Source organism: Nerophis ophidion, linkage group LG27 (genome assembly GCF_033978795.1).
Source record: "Nerophis ophidion isolate RoL-2023_Sa linkage group LG27, RoL_Noph_v1.0, whole genome shotgun sequence".
NCBI lineage: Eukaryota > Metazoa > Chordata > Actinopteri > Syngnathiformes > Syngnathidae > Nerophis > Nerophis ophidion.
Genome location: NC_084637.1, coordinates 15,843,821 through 15,865,403, shown reverse-complemented (window position 1 = coordinate 15,865,403; position 21,583 = coordinate 15,843,821). Strand labels below are relative to the sequence as shown.

At 40.1% G+C, this 21,583-nt stretch overlaps 1 protein-coding gene across 2 annotated transcripts in view; it reads left to right on the top strand.

Annotated features, from left to right (window-relative positions):
• creb3l1 (cAMP responsive element binding protein 3-like 1) overlaps positions 1 to 21,583 on the top strand; it is a 68,296-nt gene that overhangs the window by 15,445 nt on the left and 31,268 nt on the right. Inside the window, exons 2-3 of one of the 2 annotated variants that reach the window (XM_061889583.1) lie at positions 16,442 to 16,574; positions 21,211 to 21,297. In XM_061889583.1, coding sequence (XP_061745567.1) covers positions 16,442 to 16,574; positions 21,211 to 21,297 — 220 coding nt within the window. The remainder of the gene's footprint in view (positions 1 to 16,441; positions 16,575 to 21,210; positions 21,298 to 21,583) is intronic. The other variant, XM_061889584.1, reaches the window with a different exon arrangement.

Here is a 21,583-nt window from a genome sequence, read left to right as displayed (position 1 = left end):
AATGCTGTTACGGTCGATACATTCTGGGAAGACCGAAACTTTTCGATACGACCGAGATTCAAATACATGCACTGTACTAAACAGCGGAATATATGGAGCCAATGGGCGGGTTTTCCTGCAGGGCTGAAGTGCGAACACTACACCAACATCCTCATGTGAAGCTAACGGCTGAACCCTGGTCACTGAGGCTAGTGCATTTCAGGTGACATTGTGTCATAATCCAAATGTATTCTAACTATTCATGTAAATAGTGATTTTTTTTTTTTAGCTGTGAGTGACTTAGTAAAGCTAAGGAATTTCTTTTAAGTGCCTAGTCATGTGTGATGACGTTTATGGATGCTAAAATATCTTATCAAACGTTCGTACATTCAGGTATCAATTGTTAGAAAAGATTAAAACACTTTACAATATTTCCTAAGGGGAAAAACTTGTCTTGAAATGTCCACAATTTAAACAACTTGTTTTGTACTGTAATATGAGTGCATTTCTCTAAACCCTTAAATATACATAGACTTTATAGTGTTTCGGTACATCAAATGCCCAAAACTGTGCACGTTTACTATGCAGGTTTGCCTTTGCTTTTAAATAGTGTGTTCTACTCCTTTTTTTTTCTTTTCCTTTTTCTTTTTTTGGGGGTGCAGTCTCCATTCAGACCTTGCACTCCAGCTGTTGAAAGCCACACCCAACCCATTTGCATGCTCACTGCTGGTTGGCCACGGAGCTGCCAAAAGGAATGCGAGCAGGCATGCTACTGTGTGTGCAAGTTTCTGTGTGTGTGTGAGACCTTCTGAAAGTAAAACCGTCTTCTGTTTTCCTGAGAACTATACTTGACTTTAGGGACCACATTAACTCTGAGAGAGTGAAGCTAAATGTAGCCAAACCACTGCAGCCACATTAAAACAAATACAGTATAGGGCGCACTGGTTTGTTTTGAACTCTATGGCATTATTGCAGTTTCATTTTTCAATTGTATTTCACATTAGCAGCCATGCAAGGTGTCAGTCAAATAGGTGAGAATCCTCTATGATCAAGTGTTTAGCCCAAATTCCAATAGATTGCTTAAACGGGCTGTTTGCAACTTCGCTCAATTACATTTTTCAAAGCAAAAAAATATAACAAGAACACCATTGGCTAGCTCAGTGTTTTTCAACCTTTTTTGAGCCAAGGCACATTTTTCGCGTTGAAAAAATCCGGAGGCACACCACCAGCAGAAGTCGTTAAAAAACGAAACTCAGTTGACAGTAAAAAGTCGTTGTCGCAATTGTTGGATATGAATTCAAACCATAACCATAACCAAGCATGCATCACTATAGCTCTTGTCTCAAAGTAGGTGTGCTGTCACCACCTGTCACATCATGCCGGGACTTATTTTGAGTTTTTCAGTGTTTTCCTGTGTGTAGTGTTTTAGTTCTTGTCTTGCGCTCCTATTTTGGTGTTGACTGTCATGTCATGTACTTTGTGGACGCCGTCTGCTCCACACCCTGTAAGTCTTTGCTGTCATCCAGCATTCTGTTTTTGTTTACTTTGTAGCCAGTTCAGATTTAGTTTCGTTCTGCATAGCTTCAATGCCTTTTCTAAAGGGCACTCACCTTTTGTTTATTTTCGGTTTAAGCATCAGATACCTTTTTACCTGCACGCTGCTTCCCGCTGTTTTTCCGACATCTACAAACAAAGCAATCAGCTACCGGCTGCCACCTACTGATATGGAAGCGTATTACACGGTTACTCCGCCGAGCTTTAGACAGCACTGACACTCAACAACAACACATCATTTGCAGACTATAATAACTGGTTTGCAAAATATATTTTTAGCCCAAATAGGTGAAATTAGATAATCTCCCATGGCACACCAGACTGTGTCTCACGGCACACTAGTGTGCCACGGCACAGTGGCTGAAAAACACTGGGCTAGCTTGTGTTACCATTAGTGGTTTAACAGAACAAATGTGTGTTAAAACGGTCTATATTTTTCACAATTAGTAAGTTTATGTAGTAATTTTTTTTCCCCGGCGCCTTTTAAAATGTTAAGTGTTTACAGCTGTGCACACATACGAAAAGCAGTCCAAGAGAAGCAACAAACAATTTGCAGTCATGTTGTTATGATAGAATATACATTCAATGACAGCTAACACTAGCTATCTAAATCGCTATTATTAACTAACAACACCTAAATTTAATGCATTTGCATGGGTTTTGTATGTACGTGGTTACATCATAACGTCCTAGAAGCCGGAAAGAGGTGCGATATAACGCTTAATATACAAAACCCAAAACCAGTGAAGTTGACACGCTGTGTAAATCGTAAATAAAAAATGATTAAAATGATTTGCAAATCCTTTTCAACCTATATTCAATTGAATAGACTGCAAAAACAAGATACTTACAGTAACTGTAAAACTTGGTTATTTTTTGTAAATGTTAGCTCATTTGGAATTTGATGCCTGCAACATGTTTCAAAAAAGCTGGTACAAGTGGCAAAAAAGACTGAGCAAGTGGAGGAATGCTCATCAAACACTTATTTGGAACATCCCACAGGTGAACAGGCTAATTGGGAAGAGGTTGATTGGCTATAAAAGCAGCTTCCATGAACTGCTCAGTCATTCAGAAGAAAGGGTGGGGTGAGTGTCACCACTTTGTGGACAAATTCGTAAGCAAACAGTTTAAGAACAGCATTTCTCAACAAGGTAATGCAAGGAATTTAGGGATTTCACCATCCATGGTCTGTAATATCATCAGAAAAATCACTGCACAAGGCCAAAAACCAATGCTGTACATTGACTACTCTTGAGTATTTCCAAATAGGGCTGTGCGATATATCGATATACTTGACATATCGCGGGTTTGTCTCAGTGCGATATAGAAAATGACTATATCGTGATATTCGAGTATACGTTCTCACGCAGTTGCTTTTAGCTGCGGGCATTACACTGCAGGCTCTTTTCACTCTTTCCTGTCTCTCCTTCTCACAGACAAGCGCACCTTCTTACATACGTCACATACTGTCGGGTCATAAGCCCTTGCATGAGTGGTAGTAGCATGGGTAACATTAGCTGAGATGCTAACGGAGTGGTGCGAGTGGTAATACGAAAGAGAAAAGGTGCCAATCTGGTAAAAAATGAAGGAAAAATTAATTCCTAAGGAAAAAAGCAGAGTGGCCCTCGTATGGCGGTGGTTCGGCTTTAAACGAGAATATGTCGAACAACTTTGCGGCAAAAGCGTTGTTACAAAAAGTAGCACCTACTGATAATTTGTAGCATCATTTGAAAAGTCCGCCGCTAAAGAATGAAGAGTGCTTGAAACTGCATGTCAACATCTCCATTCGGTGCCATACCCACAAAATGCCGAAGCGACCATTTCCTGATCGTATGGGAAAAAATAGTCAACAACAGAATGTAATAACGTCCGTAGTAACATACCACATAGCAAAGGACATACACTATTTGATTTCCTGTTATGCAGCTCATTTTTATTTTACAGTTATTAAAATATCCTGTGTGACATCATGCACAAAAGTGCACTTTATTTGTTTTAAACTATTGTAGTTGCGTTCTGTACAGAAAGCACACTTTTATTTAGCGTTGTTTTGATATGTCATCTTAGTGACATCATGCACAAAAGTGCACTAATAGCTTGTTTTAAAATGTCTCTGACAATCTTCTGTTTTTAAATGACATAATAACTGTTTAATAAATACAGTTTTGGTAAAATTACTTAATTGTGGTTTCCCTCTCTGCATGAAAGTTCAAACTTAGCATATACTAATGCAGTATGAACAAGAATATTTTAATGTAGACACATAAAATCATCATACTGCTGTGATTATATGGATCAACGCTATAGCAAAATATCGAGATATATATCGTGTATCGTGATATGGCTTAAAAATATTGCGATATTAATAAAAGGCCATATCGCTCAACCCTATTTTCAAGCTTAATTTGTCTCCCTTGCAAATATATAGTGTAATAAAAAGAGTCAAGGGATGTACAGTACTCACTTTTGTGAGAACCTGGTTATGCTCTTAAGTTAATGTTTGATATGTTTTGTTTATAAAATGTAGCTTTAGGCATTATTTACCATACATCTGTTAGCCAACACTTACCTACACTGTGCTACCATTTTTACATACACCACCTTCCACAAATTGCAGACAATGTCCGTGTATATTTTACGGTTGAAAAGTTCTTTGGTTCATGTTGAGCCTTTGAATGTCATTCATTATTCCCCAGCCACTTTTGTTGAAAACATTGTGGATGTGTTGAGCGTGAGGACTTTTATTTTGGTAAATGAGTATCGCTGAAAGATTATCGTCACACATCAATATCTTTGTCAATTAATCAATCAATCAATCAATCAATCAATCAATCAATGCTTACTTATACAGCCCTTAATCACAAGTGTCTCAAAGGGCTGCACAAACCACTACGACATCCTCGGTAGAACCCACATAAGGGCAAGGAAAACTCACACCCAGTGGGCAAGGAGAACTCACACCCAGTGGGACGTCAGTGACAATGATGACTATGAAAACCTTGGAGAGGACCACATATGTGGGGAACCCCCCACCCCCTCTAGGGGACCGAAAGCAATGGATGTCGAGCGGGTCTAACATGATACTGTGAAAGTTCAATCCATAGTGGATCCAACACAGCCGCGAGAGTTCAGTTCAAAGCGGATCCAAGACAGCAGCGAGAGTCCCGTCCACAGGAAACCATCCCAAGCGGAGTCGTATCCGCAGCGTAGAGATGTCCCCAACCGATACACAGGCGAGCGGTCCATCCTGGGTCCCGACGAGCGGTCCATCCTGGGTCCCGACTCTGGACAGCCAGTACTTCATCCATGGCCATCGGACCGGACCACCTCCACAAGGGAGGGGGGGACATAAGAGGAAAAAAAAAAGAAGCGGCAGATCAACTGGTCTAAAAAGGAGGTCTATTTAAAGGCTAGAGTATACAAATGAGTTTTAAGGTGAGACTTAAATGCTTAATGTAAACAAGGAAGTGAGAACGTGGGTGAGCAATGTTGGGACACATTTTAGTGGTTAGAGTTAGACAGTTGACACGCACGTTAAACCGTTAATCAGAGACAAATTCAATGGGCAAAAACTATGATGATTGGTCAAATGTGCAGGAAAATTGCAGGGAGTTTGTTGTGATTTGTTGAATATGTGGGAATTGGTGGGGTCGCAACTAGGGGTGTCAGAATCTGATATTGATATCTGATATCTTCAAAACTTCAACTTAAATGATAAATAAATGGGTTATACTTGTATAGCGCTTTTCTACATTTAAGGTACTCAAAGCGCTTTGACACTATTTTCCACATTCACCCAGTCACAAACTGATGGCGGAAGCTGCCAAGCAAGGTGCTAACCACGATCCATCAGGAGCAAGGGTGAAGTGTCTTGCTCAAGGACACAACGGACGTGACCAGGATGGTAGAAGGTGGGGATTGAACCAGGAACCCTCAGGTTACTGGCACGGCCATTCTCCCAACCGCGCCACGCCATCCCCAATGATTCTTTATCGGTTCAATATCAGCCTAAAAAACAAGTATTGGGTTATATCGCTTTTTTCTTGTATTTACAAAAGGTACACATGGTAGGCTATATGCCTTAGGGTACTAGGAGCTAGCAGCTACGCAACAGCCAAGCACCGAATAACACTGAAGCTATGTATATGTAATAACTTCTAAGTGGCCTTAAATTAACAATATTGTAGTCTAAAACACCAGATTTGTCAAAATAAATAAAGTCAAACAATTAAAGTTGCATATTACTTCTTCAAGGCTAAATCGTATCAGAAACTATCCAGAAACAAACATGTCTGCGTCATTCAACTTAATGCGTCATGAGCCTAACTTCATTAATTTTTGTGGCCACTCGGTGTTGCTAAAGCCCAATTACCACTCCACATTAACTCAAAGACAGCGAAATTCCATTCTAGATGGTTAATAATATATAGGTGTTTTCATACAAACCATTTTTGTCTGTTTGAGTAATTTCACTTGATCAAGCCTTTCGTAACAATCCACACTATAAAACATCCATCCATCCATCCATTTTCTACCGCTTATTCCTTTTTGGGGCCGCGGGGGGCACTGGCGCCTATCTCAGCTACAATCGGGCGGAAGGCGGCGTACACCCTGGACAAGTCGCCATCTCATCGCAGGGCCAACACAGATAGACAGATTATCACATGCATTTTTAGACATTTCAATTTTGGTTTTGGAGTTATGTTTATATAACTTTCATATATAGTATGACAGTCATACTTTTATATTAAGTAAAATAAACTTACTTTTGTCTTTGCAAACCTTAAAAAGAAAATGTTCGTAGTAAAACTCACAAACGTACATTATTCCAGTTAATAGACATTTTGCATGTTTGGTTTAAGAGTTATGTTTAAATAAATTTTTATTGTTTTTTTCATATTATCTCAGGATTCTAAGAACATTACTGTCATATTGAGTAAAAAACTAATTTTTGTCAATGCAAACCTTACAAAAACACTTTATTAAAGTAAAACTCACATAGATACATTATTACAGGCATTTTTAGACATATTTCATTTTGGGTTTTGGTGTTATGTTTGTATAACTTTCATACTTAATATGACAGTTATACTGTCATATTGAGTAAAAATACACATTTTTGTCTTTGCAAACCTTAAAAAAGATAATTGTTCTAGTAAAAGTAACAAATATGCAGTACATTATTACAGTTATTTGACATTTTGTATGTTTGTTTAGAGTTATGATTGAATACATTTGTATTGCTTTTTTCATATTATCTCAGGATTCTAAGAACGTTACTGTCATATTGAGTAAAAAACTAATTTTTGTCCATGCAAACCTTACAAAAACACCTTTTTCAAGTAAAACTCACAGATATACTATTACAGGCATTTTTAGACATATTTCATTTTTGGTTTTGGAGTTATGTTTATATAACTTTCCTATTTAGTATGACAGTTAGTTACACTGTCATATTGAGTAAAAATACAAATTTTTGTCTTTGCAAACCTTAAAAAAAAAAAAAAATTCTAGTAAAAGTAACAAATATACAGTACTTTATTACAGTTATTATTTGACATTTTGAATGTTTGTTTAAGAGTTATTTTTGAATACATCTGTATTGCTTTTTTTCATATTATCTCAGGATCCTAAGGACATTACTGTCATATTGAGTAAAAAACTAATTTTTGTCAATGCAAACCTTACAAAAACACATTTTTCAAGTAAAACTCACATAGATACATTATTACAGGCATTTTTAGACATATTTCATTTTGGGTTTTGAAGTTATCTTTATACAACTTTCATATTTAATATGACAATTACATTGTCATATTGAGTAAATTAGAAGCATATATGATTTGTGCTGTTATTAGATCAATCGAATAATACTCAAGGCTCCAATATTTGCATCCTCCCTAATTGCGACATAACTAAACCCTGGAGGGTCTGACTACTGCTTGTGTGGTGGCTGTTGGTGGAATGGAGGGTTGTTGTGTTCAAACCAAGTGCTGTTAATTACAGGCATAACTGCGCTTCCTGCTTTTATAATTAAACCTTGTGTCTGTTTCCTCGTCTTTTCTCCGTTCTGTCTCTTCTTTCCTAATTATACACACGCATGAGAGTGAGCTGTAAAATCTTAGCTTTTTTTCCCAGCAGAGAATGCTGTGTGCAGGTAATGATAGGCCCCCTTTGAGAGCAACTGTTCTAGCAACAAATGTCCATCCAAATGTATTGCATCTTTGCATTTGTATGGCGTGTGTGCTTCACACAACCAACAGAGGGATCATGTTGGATCACCGAGGAATTTGGGGAAGTTTCTAAGATTGCAGTGATCATTTTTGAGTGTTGTCTGATGTATGACACGTAGGGGTGTAACGGTACACAAAAATTTCGGTTCGGTACGTACCTCGGTGTAGAGGTCACGGTTCGATTCATTTTCGGTACAGTAAGAAAACAACAAAATATAATTTTTTGGGTTATTTTTTTACCAAATTTGTAAACAATGGCTTTATCCTTTTAACATTGGGAACACAATGATAATTCTGCCCACGTTAATCCACATTAAACTGCCTCAAGTTGTTGCTTTGATTAAATAAAATGAAAAAACTTTTCTTCTACATATAAAAAGTGCAACATTAAACAGTTTCAAGTCAACTCATCATGTTTCATTCATTACAGCATTTGGAAAGCCTGTAGTTGACTTTTATTATGTAAATGTTATATTTTTATCAACATGTGATAGCAGGGACCCTGCCGTTCAAAACTAGGCTGCTACATTACTAATGATTAATGTAACTATAGCTGAAAAAAATAGTACAATAGCAATAGGAGAGACTATTCCTCCCTGAACACCATGGAGTTCAATGAAATAACAGACAGACAGGGCTTTGCTGCCCCTAACACACACGCACGCACGCACACACATGCACACACACACACACACACACACACACACACACACACACACACACACACACACACACACACACACACACACACACAGCAAAATGAGCTAACGTTACGCTAAAAGCTAATTAGCCTTCACCTCAAGCCAGAACTGCGAGCTAGCTGAGCTGCAGTTTAAGTTTCTAGAAGGTCAACGGGCTCATAGTGATGTTTGTATTAGTTGTGACTGGGAGGTGTTTTTTTTATAATTTGGGGAGAGTACGCTGTCCGCTGCTCCCCTGCTAAACGAATATCTGCCCGACGCTGAAGCGCTGACTACATGTGCTCTGAATAAGCACTGCTGATTGGCTTTGTATGTAACCAATCAGATAGTTGTGTGGGTTGGACAATGCTGGCTGCTGAGACAGAGGCAGAAAGCAGAGCACCTTGTGAAGACTTTTGCTTACAAAGTTGTTCGGTACGCCCGCGTGCCGAACCGAAACCCCCGTACCGAAACGGTTAAATACAAATACACGTATCGTTACACCCCTAATGACACAGGAAGACGGAACAGCGCAACAATCACGTTCTAAACATTCAACATTTGTCACTTGCGAAATCAATAAGTGACAAGATATGACTGGGATAAAGACATAACGCCTCATTCAGATCCAGAATCAGTCCTGGTTGCAAATGATAAAATGGAATAACATCCTATAAGCAGTGATGGGCAAGCTAATTAGATAATATAGTAAGCTAAGCTACAAGTTACTCCCAATAAAATGTTAGTGTAATTGAGAGTGTACAAATGGACCCAATAAGGGTCCATTACTGTTAACTATCTGTCATTTAGTTGGGGACACCCTACAACTACCTCGAGGGGTCCCTGCACCGCGCTGTATGTATTTATTTAGTTTGCCTTTTCTTTGGCCCACTCCTAAATTTTTATTCATTTTCTTCCCCTACAGTAAAAAACAACATCTATATATATCTTGACAAAAAACACCAGATTTGGGAACAGTTGGTAATGTGCAGTTATGTGTAATTATGTGCAGTAAAACTTTTCATGAACTCAACTCACCTTAATGTGTGTTCCTACATTTGTGTTGGACGTCTTAGATAAAGAGAGCAGTTATGATTTGGGTAAAAAAAAGTAAACAACTTTTATGTTGACGCACCTCGGATTGGCTGACTAATGCGGTTGTCAATTTAACCAAAATCAAAAGTAGCTGTTGCTTGCAAATTTATTTGCGACTTTAGCCTGAGACCTAAGGAGAGTTTGTCAGTTTGTTGACATCGTTTCTCCATTTGTACATATTTTTATGTAGATTTGGACAACTTGGTGAACTTTGACCTTCAATTTAGACCTGAAGACCTCGCGAGGAATTTGGAAAAGAAGCCCATTTGCGCCCAACTTTTTTTTCCCCCCTCTGAGGTTAATGATAGATTCTTCATCTAAACGAAGAACACAAGTCTTGTGCTGAAAGATAGACAGCATCTACAGCCGCGATCAAAAGGTTACATACGCTCCTAAAGAACATAATGTCATGGCTGTCCTGAGTTTCCAATACTTTCTATAAGTCTTATTTTTTTGTGATAAAGTGAATGGAGCACATACTTGTTGGTCACAAAAAACTTTCATGAAGTTTGGTTCTTTTATGAATTTATTATGGTTCTACTGAAAATGTGACCAAATCCGCTGGGTCAAAAGTAACATACAGCAATGTTAATATTTGCTTACATGTCCCTTGGCATGTTTCACTGCAGTAAGGCGCTTTTGGTAGCCATCCACAAGCTTCTGGTTTAATTGTTGACGACTCCTCTTAGCATAGTTGGTGCAGTTCAGCTAAATGTGTTGGTTTTCTGACATGGATTGTTTTTTCAGCATTGTCCACACGTTTAAGTCAGGACTTTGGGAAGACCATTCTAAAACCTTGATTCTAGCCTGACTTAGCCATTCCTCTACCACTTTTGACGTGTGTTTGGGGTCATTGTCCTGTTGGAACACCCAACTGCACCCAAGACCCAACTTCCGGGCTGATGATTTTAGGTTGTCCTGAAGAATTTGGAGGTAATCCTCCTCTTTATTGTGCCATTTAAAGCACCAGTTCCATTGGCAGCAAAACAGGCCCAGAGCATAATACTACCACCACCATGCTTGACAGTGGGGATTGGTGTTCCTGAGATTAAAGGCCTCACCTTTTCTCCTCCAAACATATTGCTGGGTATTGTGGCCAAACAGCTCAATTTTTGTTTCATCTGACATCACATGGACAAAGATAATACCTTCTGGAGGAAAGTTCTGTGGTCAACTTTCCACCAAACAAATAGGCAGATACATTTTTTTCAGTTTGATTTTAATTTTAAATAAACACTTTTCAGCATTTAACATTTATTTTAACTTCCAAAGTTGCAGTACCATGTACAAAATGAGGGAGAAAACACTGGAAATTAATGTAATTAAAGCAGGATTAAATGAACACCAAAATATATACTCTCTATTGGAATGAAGACTTTCAGCACAGGATAAATGACTGTTTCAACAGAAAGCATAATGGCAAAATGACAACAGCCTGGCCAAAAGAAAAGTGCTAAACTTTTGTCTTACAAAACAGACATTAACAAACTTCATATTTTTTAACAGAAATGAATAAAAGTGAATATATTTTTGTGCCAGGACTGAAATCCTATGTAACTCATATACAAACCCCGTTTCCATATGAGTTGGGAAATTGTGTTAGATGTAAATATAAACGGAATACAATGATTTGGAAATCCTTTTCAACCCATATTCAGTTGTATATGCTACAAAGACAACATATTTGATGTTAAAACTGATAAAAAACATTTTTTTTGCAAAAAATCATTAACTTTAGAATTTTATGCCAGCAACACATGACAAAGAAGTTGAAAAAGGTGGCAATAAATACTGATAAAGTTGAGGAATGCTCATCAAACACTTATATGGAACATTCCACAGGTGTGCAGGCTAATTGGGAACAGGTGTGTGCCATGATTGGGTATAAAAGCATCTTCAATGAAATGCTAATTAATTCAAAAACAAGGATGGGGTGAGGGTCACCAATTTGTAAGCAAATTGTCGAACAGTTTTAGAACAACATTTCTCAACGAGCTATTGCAAGGAATTTAGAGATTTTACCATCTACGGTGCGTAAAATTATCAAAAGGTTCAGAGAATCTGGAGAAATCACTGAACATTAGCGATGATATTACGAACCTTTGATCCCTCAGGTGGTATTGCATCAAAAACTGACATCAGTGTGTAAAGGATATCACCACATGGGCTCAGGAACACTTCATAAAACCTGTCAGTAACTACAGTTGGTCGCTACATCTGTAAGTGCAAGTTAAAACTCTACTATGCAAAGCGAAAGCCATTTATCAACAACACCCAGGAATGCTGCCGGCTTCGCTGGGCCCGAGCTCATTTAAGATGGACTGATGCAAAGTGGAAAAGTGTTCTGTGGTCTGACGAGTCCACATTTCAAATTATATTTCGAAACTGTGGACATGGTGTCCTCTGGAACAAAAAGGAAAATAACCATCCAGATTGTTATAGGCGCAAAGTTCAAAAGCCAGCATCTGTGATGGTTTCGGGGTGTATTAGTGCCCAAAGCATGAATAACTTACACATCTGTGAAGGCACCATTAATGCTGAATGGTCCATACAGGTTTTGGAGCAACATATGTTGTCATCCAAGCAACGTTATCATGGACGCCCCTGCTTATTACAGCAAAACAATGCCAAGCCACGTGTTACAACAGCGTGGATTCGTAGTAAAAGAGTGCGGGTCCTTTCCTGGCCCGCCTGCAGTCCAGACATGTCTCCCATCGAAAATGTGTCGCGCATTATGAAGCGTAAAATACGACAACAAGACTGTTGAACAACTTAAGCTGTACATCAAGCAAGAATGGTAAAGAATTCCACTTTCAAAGCTTCAACATTTAGTTTCCTCAGTTCCCAAACGTTTATTGAGTGTTGTTAAAAGAAAATGTGACATAACACAGTGGTGAACATGCCCTTTCCCAACTACTTTGGCATGTGTTGCAGCCATGAAATTCTAAGTTATTTATTATTTGCAAAAAAAAAAAAAAAAAAAATATCTTGTCTTTGTAGTGCATTCAATTGAATATGGGTTGAAAAAGATTTGCAAAACATTGCATTCCTTTTATATTTACATCTAACACAATTTCCCAACTCATATGGAAACAGGGTTTGTACAAGTGTTAAATAAGCAGCATTGGTTAATCAGCATTGACACTTTCCCATCGCCTACCTCCTGCCTGAGTGGTTTGCTCACAGAGCGGTGCACTGTCAAGTTAGCCAGAACAAAACAGAACTTTTGTAAAAATGTAATGTAAAGTAAATAAAAGTACCGGCAAATAGCCTATTGATTCACCTTAGAAGAAACATGTATTTAAACAAACAAAGCAGCAAACCGTTCATCAAAATGCTATGTTTATAGAGTGCAAGGTTTTATTTTGAAAACCCTCCATTGTGGTTGAGTTTACAGTAAACTCAGTAAACTTTGGTAAACTGCAATAAATATTTTCATGATTTGTTCTCTGGAGAGATCCTCTACTCATGTGGTTTCTGCTAGGGCAGAATATCATGATTTATGCTTCCTGGTTTTCAAGTGTCATGATCCGCACTATCTTGCCTCTGATTGGCTTGCCCATTATGTTTTGGAGACGATGCATCAAGCATCCTTTTTGACAGGAGGCATGGCCGCCTTAATGCACGGGCTTACCTGGCCTGAAGCCAAGTACCCCCACCAAACCAGAGGCCCCCGATTTTGACAGTGGAATGCAATGATTGGTGTTCATAGCTCTGGTTTGTGTAGCGTATGCTTAGTTTTTTTCTTATTACTCCAATCGAGGCCCGAACCCCGTTGCCGGTGTGAAAGGCCAATGTCCTTACTACTGAGCTAAAAACACAGGCAATCTCCCGGACAGTCGTGAGGGAGATGTACAGTATTAATGAACACTTTTTTTTTTTAATGGTTGATAATTTTGCAGTGTTGAGTAGGCTGACTATATTCTGAAATCCCAAAAAGAGGACACATATATGCGTGCCAAGGCCGGGACTAGGTGAACATTTGCTAATGATACTTGAACTTGCTTTATAAATAATATATTTATTTAAATAAAGCACTTTGTTGGCGCTAGGAATTTTCAAAATGGGGTCCCATGGACTGTCCATGGGACCCCATTTTGAAAATTCCCATCAAGTCATAAAAATGGGGTCACACAGTACATTTTTGGGGTCCCACTTTTTTCTAAGCGTTTTGAAAACAAATGATAAACGTATGGGCTTGACGGTGGAAGAGGGGTTAGTGCGTCTGCCTCACAATACGAAGGTCCTGCAGTCCTGGGTTCAAATCCAGGCTCGGGATCTTTCTGTGTGGAGTTTGCATGTTCTCCCCGTGAATGCATGGGTTCCCTCCGGGTACTCCGGCTTCCTCCCACTTCCAAAGACATGCACCTGGGGATAGGTTGATTGGCAACACTAAATTGGCCCTAGTGTGTGAATGTGAGTGTGAATGTTGTCTATCTATCTGTGTTGGCCCTGCGATGAGGTGGCGACTTGTCCAGGGTGTACCCCGCCTTCCGCCCGATTGTAGCTGAGATAGGCGCCCCCCGCGACCCCAAAAAAGGCAATAAGCGGTAGAAAATGGATGGATGGATGGATGATAAACGTATGCATTGTTCTGTTATATCTCACAATATATACTGTGTTTTGGAAAAAGGTTGTCATAAACGTTACTTAATTCTTTAAAAGAAATAATATAAAAAAAAGACAAATTTGTATGAATATGTAAATGTATTCAGTTGTAAATATTCATTCAATTTCTTCTTTCCTTAATGGATGTAAATTTTACCGCTGCTGGTAGTTTTTTCTATGTTTTTATTTAATAAGTTGTTGGTGTATATATTTCAGTATAAAAGTGTAAAAAGTGTTTTGCTTCAGTCATGAAATAATGATAATGGTGTGCCAGGGCATATGTAACGCCAGTTCGGCATCGTGGTACCGGGTTCGATTCCCTCGTGGATGCGTCAAACGAAGAACACAACAAAGGTAGGATCTAACAAATGTATTAACAAAAGGTGAGCTCTTAACAAAAACACTGGAGCTAATAAAAAGGGAAACCAAAGACGCTAGCGTGAAAGTTAAGAAAAATAAAGAACTAAGACTTGGCATGAAGGCATAAAAAGTAAAAACAAAGATGATTAGCATGTGAGCTAAAAATGACTATGTGGCTGAGCTAATGAGCTAGCGAGAAAAGCATACCTGACGTTACGTTGCGTGAAAACAAACTAGAGTCCCAGAAAGAATAAACAAAAGAGGCTGGCTTATAAAGGGAAGGTGATTAACAGAGAACAGGTGTGCAGGAACCGGGAGTAGCAGCTGAAACTAATAAGTAACCATGGTGATGGACTAAACGGGAAATAAACGGATCAAACGGAGAATGAGAACAAAGATGGAAAAATAAACAATAATATGTGAAGATCCGAGTCACGGATCGCAACAGCATACACACATTTAATTTTTAACGCTTTAAATCTCTTGCGTCTACATCAACTTCAGATCTATTCCTCATTTAAAAATGTTTTAGTTTTTTTATGTTGTTTTTTTAATTGTTTGTTTTCTGCTCTTTTTTGTCAAACAAAACTATGTTTTTTTTATGGCAAACACACAAAACATGCAAAATCTTCCACCGAAAATATTTTTCAAATTGGAATATTTGATGTGATGTAATCGGGGTGGAGGTGGCGGGGCGGGGGGGTTTGGGGTAGCGAGGGGTGTATATTGTAGCATCCTGGAAGAGTCAGTGTTGCAAGGGGTTCTGGGTATTTGTTTCTGTTGTGTTTATGTTGTGTTACGGTGCAGATGTTCTTCCGAAATGTGTTTGTAATTCTTGTTTGGTGTGGGTTCACAGTGTGGCGCATATTTATAACAGTGTTAAAGTTGTTTACACGGCCGCCCTCAGTGTGGCCTGTATGGCTATTGACCAAGTATGCCTTGACTGAAAACCTATGCACTACCCCGCTCTCTCGCTCTCTCTGTCTCTGTCCTTCCCTCTTGAATGTTGCTGCGTGCGCACACCTTCACAATTTGTTCTGTATTTAACCCCTTTTAACCCTATTTGTACATTGAAAATACATGTAACCTTGACACAAAACCCTGGACATTTGAGACATTTAAGAAACCCCGCCCAGACACCCCGGACAGTCCCGCAAAGAGGACATATGGTCAGTCTAGTGTTGAGTAAAATCATGATTAGTTTTTTTAAACCGTACTTTCAGGGCGGGGGGAAGGTATGTTGTTAATGTGGCCCCAGTCTCTCTCTCCTAGTATCTTTTAACAAAATGATGCTAAAATGTATTTCCCTACAATCAAATCAAGATCTCTGCTTGTCAGGTCTCCAATCATTCAGCACAGAGGTGACTCTCATGTTGCGCGCAGCGGTGCATTCTGCGTGTGGATGCTGGCGATGTCAAGAGCACTGTGCTGTCTTCTAGAACGTCACAGCTGTGTGACTCATCTGAACTCAGGATGAACGAGCGTTGCATGTAATCGCGTCACCGTTGAGTCATCTGATAAGAAAAATAAGCTTTTCGAATACCTCTAATTTAAGACACTATGCAAAAACACAAACAGCCATCAAACCCATAATAATAAAACCTAAGTAAGGAAGTAAGTAAAACAATTACTTCACTCTGCACTGTATACACAAGTTTGTTCCATTAAGTGTTTCAAACCAAATTCAACCTCTGCTGCCGAAGACTAACTCATCTCCCTTGAAATTATTTTTCTTAATATTTCCCTTGACTCAGCATCCAAAGCGCCTGCAGAACAGCTGTCGGAGCTTCTTTACTGAATGTTTTACGACTGTACATTGTACATAAGTAGCCCTTGTAAAAGGAAACATAATTGACAATTATGATGCTGGAAAGCCTTACTTCCTGTCACTTATGTACCTCCAGGAGTCAAAAATCTGTTTGTGTGTTGCAGCCCTTCTCAGGAGACCAGATGGACGACTTCAGCAGTGAATTATTCAGCAGTTTCTTTGAGGACCACCTGTTAGAGCGCCCCATGCTGGCCGACAGGCATTCCCTCCTACACATGGACATGGACAGCAGCCCAGGTCAGTCCTGTCATAAAGGGTTGACATATAGTTCCTAACATGTTGCCAAATGGGGATAGGATAGGGATAGGTCTTTATTGTCATTGCACAAGTACAACGAAACTTTGTTTTCAGCACAAACCTGTTCAAGATTAGACAAGCAAACAGTGTACAGGGTTACAGAACAAGATCGCTGATGGGTCGCCATAAGGCGCCCCGTAAAAGATGGGAAAAAGGTCAACGCTGGGGAAGGATGAGTAAAAAAATACAATCTAGACTGGGCTCCTAAGGGGGCCCAGTCTGGAGTGGGAAAAAAAACCTCCATAGCAAAGCACATATACATATTCCAACATACATCTCGAGATATTTAGCAACAGAGGGAAGGTAGTTCAAGGTCATGGTGGTAGCCCGCAGCTCTCAGGCGCTGACCATCCATTCATCACCCCTACGGGATTTGTGTCGAGGGCGTTGGGTTGGGGGGGGGTGTATGTGTGGCGTATATTTTTTGTGGATGTGTGTGTGTGCGTGTAAGGCCGTATCGTGTCGTCGTTCCGCGGCCTTGATGTATTATGCAGTCGCTAGTCCAAAGTCAACAACAGGTGTGTGTCCATGAGAGACAAGAAGGGAGTTTGTTGTGTCTCCGCTGCAGTGTTCTTCGGGAGAGTCTCGAAGCCAGGGAAACAATCCAAATTAGAATGATTTGTATGCGAGTGAAAATAAAAATTTGCTTTTCACTCTAAATTGTCTATGTCTGGTCCTCAAACCTGCGGGGTAGACAGTCCGATGTAACCCACAGTTCCTCCCGCATCCTCCAATCATTTCTGGCAGCTTTGGGGTACTTTGAAGACCACCAGCAACTTCCAATTTGTCGACAAACCAGAGCAACACTTACTCCAATCAGCAGATGTCCTGTTGTCATAATTCCGAATAGGTGGATATCTTCACGTCCTCGACCAAATGCTGGCCTGAAGATGTTTGGTTTCAAGTGTGGGTGAAATCCAAGTAATTCTCTGCAAACTGGCTTTCATATCGTTGGATTCCTGCACATTAGCTTGACTTCTCAGTCAACATCTGCACAGACGTGAACCCCAAACTCTCACTTCAGCTGGATTTTGGAGCCAACTCGGCAGTGAGAGCAACCGTATCAGGTTTTCCCCAAACCTCGTTGACAACTCACTCTCCTCTCTTACCACCAAAAGTCGAAACCCTGTGTTAGCCTTGGCTTGACTTTTCAACAGGTGAAAGTGTAAATCATTCCCAAATAACTACAATGCTTTTTGAGCTTAAACCTCAAGACTGTTTAATGTTTCATTGCTTATTGTATAGAGATTTTTATTTTTTATTTTCTTACAATTACAACAGAACTACATCAGCAGAGACAATATATACACACATGATTCCAAGATTTACTATAAAAAAAATATTAGTGAAGTACATAGTAATAACCAATGCTCAAGCACCAGAAAAGTTTTTCTTTTTTTAAAAACACCGCAGCCCGTTCCTTTCTATCCCGCCTGCAATGCTGGTCTTCTACAGTACGTCTCCTCTGCTTTCCTGTCAAAACTTACATTCATTGCCGGGAAATCCAGATTTTGTCCTTCTTTCCTGGTGTCTTCCCGGTTCCGTTTTGTTTGTTTTCCCTACTGCAGCAGAGGAGTCGCTCGACAACGTTCCATCTGCAACACTCGGTGCGTGGGCTCGTTTAAAAAAGCACGTGGAGGTTCATGATCGGTGATACAATCAAAAGACAACGCGACAGGGATGAATGGACATGAAGACGACAGAATAGATATGGCTGTCAAAAATCCGAACTTGGTGAAAATCCATTCATCCATCCATTTCCTACCGCTTATTCCCCTTTGGGATTGCTGGAGCCTATCTCACCTGCATGCGGGCAGAAGGCGTCGTACACCCTGGACAAGTCGCCACCTCATTGTAGGGCCAAAAAATAGGAATCTTATATGAGTAAAGAGAAACAGGCAGCGGCTCACACATTCTCATACTTTCTGTAACATCCAGGAATCAATTATGTCAGCCAGCTTGGAAAATGCCTCGACTATAAGGTCCATGAAGGAGCCCAGAATTGTTTTTATTTAAATGTTTGCTATATTCAGGGTTTCTCACAAGGAAAACCTGACTATGTATTAAATCCATAAAGTGCTATTAAAGGCCTACTGAAATGAGATTTTCTTATTGAAACGGGAATAGCAGGTCCATTCTATGTGTCATACTTGATCATTTTGCGATATTGACATATTTTTGCTGAAAGGATTTAGTAGAGAACATCGACGATAAAGTTAGCAACTTTTGGTCGCTAATAGAAAAGGCCTGCCTTTACCGGAAGTATGTGCGCGTGACGTCACGAGTTGCAGGGCTCCACAAGTATTCACATTGTTTATAATGGGAGTCACCAGCAGTAAGAGCAATTCGGACCGAGAAAGCGACAATTTCCCCATTAATTTGAGCGAGGATCAATCAATCAATCAATGTTTACTTATATAGCCCTAAATCACTAGTGTCTCAAAGGGCTGCACAAACCACTGCGACATCCTCGCTAGGCCCACATAAGGGCAAGGAAAACTCACACCCAGTGGGACATCGGTGACAATAATGACCCAGTGGGACGTCGGTGACAATGATGACTATGAGAACCTTGGAGAGGAGGAAAGTAATGGATGTCGAGCGGGTCTAACATGATACTGTGAAAGTTCAACATGATACTGTGAAAGTTCAATCCATAATGGATCCAACACAGTCGTGAGAGTCCAGTCCAAAGCGGATCCAACACAGCAGCGAGAGTCCCGTTCACAGCGGAGCCAGCAGGAAACCATCCCAAGCGGAAGCGGATCAGCAGCGCAGAGATGTCCCCAGCCGATACACAGGCGAGCAGTACATGGCCACCGGATCGGACCGGACCCCCTCCACAAGGGAGAGTGGGACATAGAAGAAAAAGAAAAGAAACGGCAGATCAACTGGTCTAAAAAGGTAGTCTATTTAAAGCCTAGAGTATACAAATGAGTTTTAAGGTGAGACTTAAATGCTTCTACTGAGGTGGCATCTCGAACTGTTACCGGGAGGGCATTCCAGAGTACTGGAGGATGAAAGATTTGTGAATCAGGATATTGATAGTGAAGGACTAGAAAAAAAAAAGAACGACAGCTCTGGGCGGCGGCAGTGTGAGTGTTTCAGATGTAATTAGACACATTTACTAGAATAATTCTGGAAGATCCCTTATCTGCTTATTGTTTTAATAGTGCTTTAGTGAGATTTTAAAGATTGTAAAGACATACCTCGAGGTCGGATGGCTGCGGTGAACACACAGTGTCTCAGAGAGAACCCGAGGAGCCAAGCTCACAGCTGCCTTTTTTGACATGACAGCTGCTGCAGGACGACAAATAATCCATAGATGTCTCCGGTAAGATATATATCACAATTTCCCCATCCAAAAACATGCTGGTTGACGTAGAGAAAACATGTTAGCTTGACCGCTCTGCTTCACAACAAACAAAGAAACACCGGCAGTTTCTCGGTGCTAAAGACAGCTGCAATACACCGCTTTCCACCAACAGCATTGTTCTTTATAGTCTCCATTATTAAATGAACAAATTGCAGAAGATTCAGCAACACAGTTGTCTAAAATACTGTGTAATTATGCGATTAAAGCAGACGACTTTTAGCTGTGTGTGGTGCAGCGCTAATATTTCCTTACAGTCCGTGACGTCACGCAAACGCTTCATCATTCTGCGACGTTTTCAACAAGAAACTTGCGGGAAATTTTAAATTGCAATTTAGTAAACTAAAAAGGCCGTATTGGCATGTGTTGCAATGTTAATATTTCATTATTGATATATAAACTATCAGACTGCGTGGTCGGTAGTAGTGGGTTTCTGTAGGCCTCTAAAATTGAGTAGAAGGCCAGTTATTGTGATGTACAGATACACCATATTTTTAGTTTTCCCAGGAGATTTTCTATATTTTTAAATGCAATTGTTGAAGCCCGCAGCATTACACACATTTTGTAAAGATGTTCATTTGGTGCTGAATTTACCACAACTTTAGCGCCGCATAAAACATTACTTTACTGGTCGGACGTTTCCCCCAAAAATTTTGTTATAAAAGCCTGTTTACTGACATACACAATTGATGTTTAAATAATTAAAATTAAAATTTTAATGACTGCAAATGAGGGCAGCAGAGTGGTAGAGGGGTTGGTGCATCTGCCTCACAATACGAAGGTTCCGAGTAGTCCTGGGTTCAATCCCGGGCTTGGGATCTTTCTGTGTGGAGTTTGCATGTTCTCCCCGTGACTGCGTGGGTTCCCTCCGGGTACTCCGGCTTCCTCCCACCTCCAAAGACATGCACCTGGGGATAGGTTGATTGGCAACACTAAATTGGCCCTAGTGTGTGAATGTGAGAGTGAATGTTGTCTATCTGTGATGGTCATGTGATGAGGTGGCGACCAGTGTTAATCTTGACAGCAAAATTTTAAGGGATAAGCGGTAGTAAAATGGATGGATGGATGGATACTGCAAATGAATATCGGCTGCAGATACCGGCCTCTTTGACTACTAAAAATCGGTCGATCTCCAGTACTGTATTCATAACTTATGTATTTTGTCAGTCACTCCTGACCTGCCTCAATCTTTGGGCCTCACAGACATCCAAGCAGAGCACAGCTATTCTTTGAGTGAAGACTCCGCCCCTCAGAGCCCCGCCCTGTCAGTCAAGATGGACGAAGACTCTGGTGGGTAACTGCTTCTGCATCTTTCACGTGACTCGCCTCTGTAAATTTGAGCCTCACGAAGAACGCACTGGTCCATGCTCCTGCTGCTTTCCTGTGACGTAGTCAACATATGTTGTCGCACAACGTGCATGAAATGAAGTGCGGCCTCTTCATCTCACTCTCTTTCTCTTTTGTCCCTCTCCAACTGTCTTTGCTCCTCTGTTCTCCGCTTGTCCCAGGGATCCTTCTGTCTGTATAGTTTTTTCCCTGCTAAGTAAGCCCTGCCCACCTAGCGCGTTGACACACA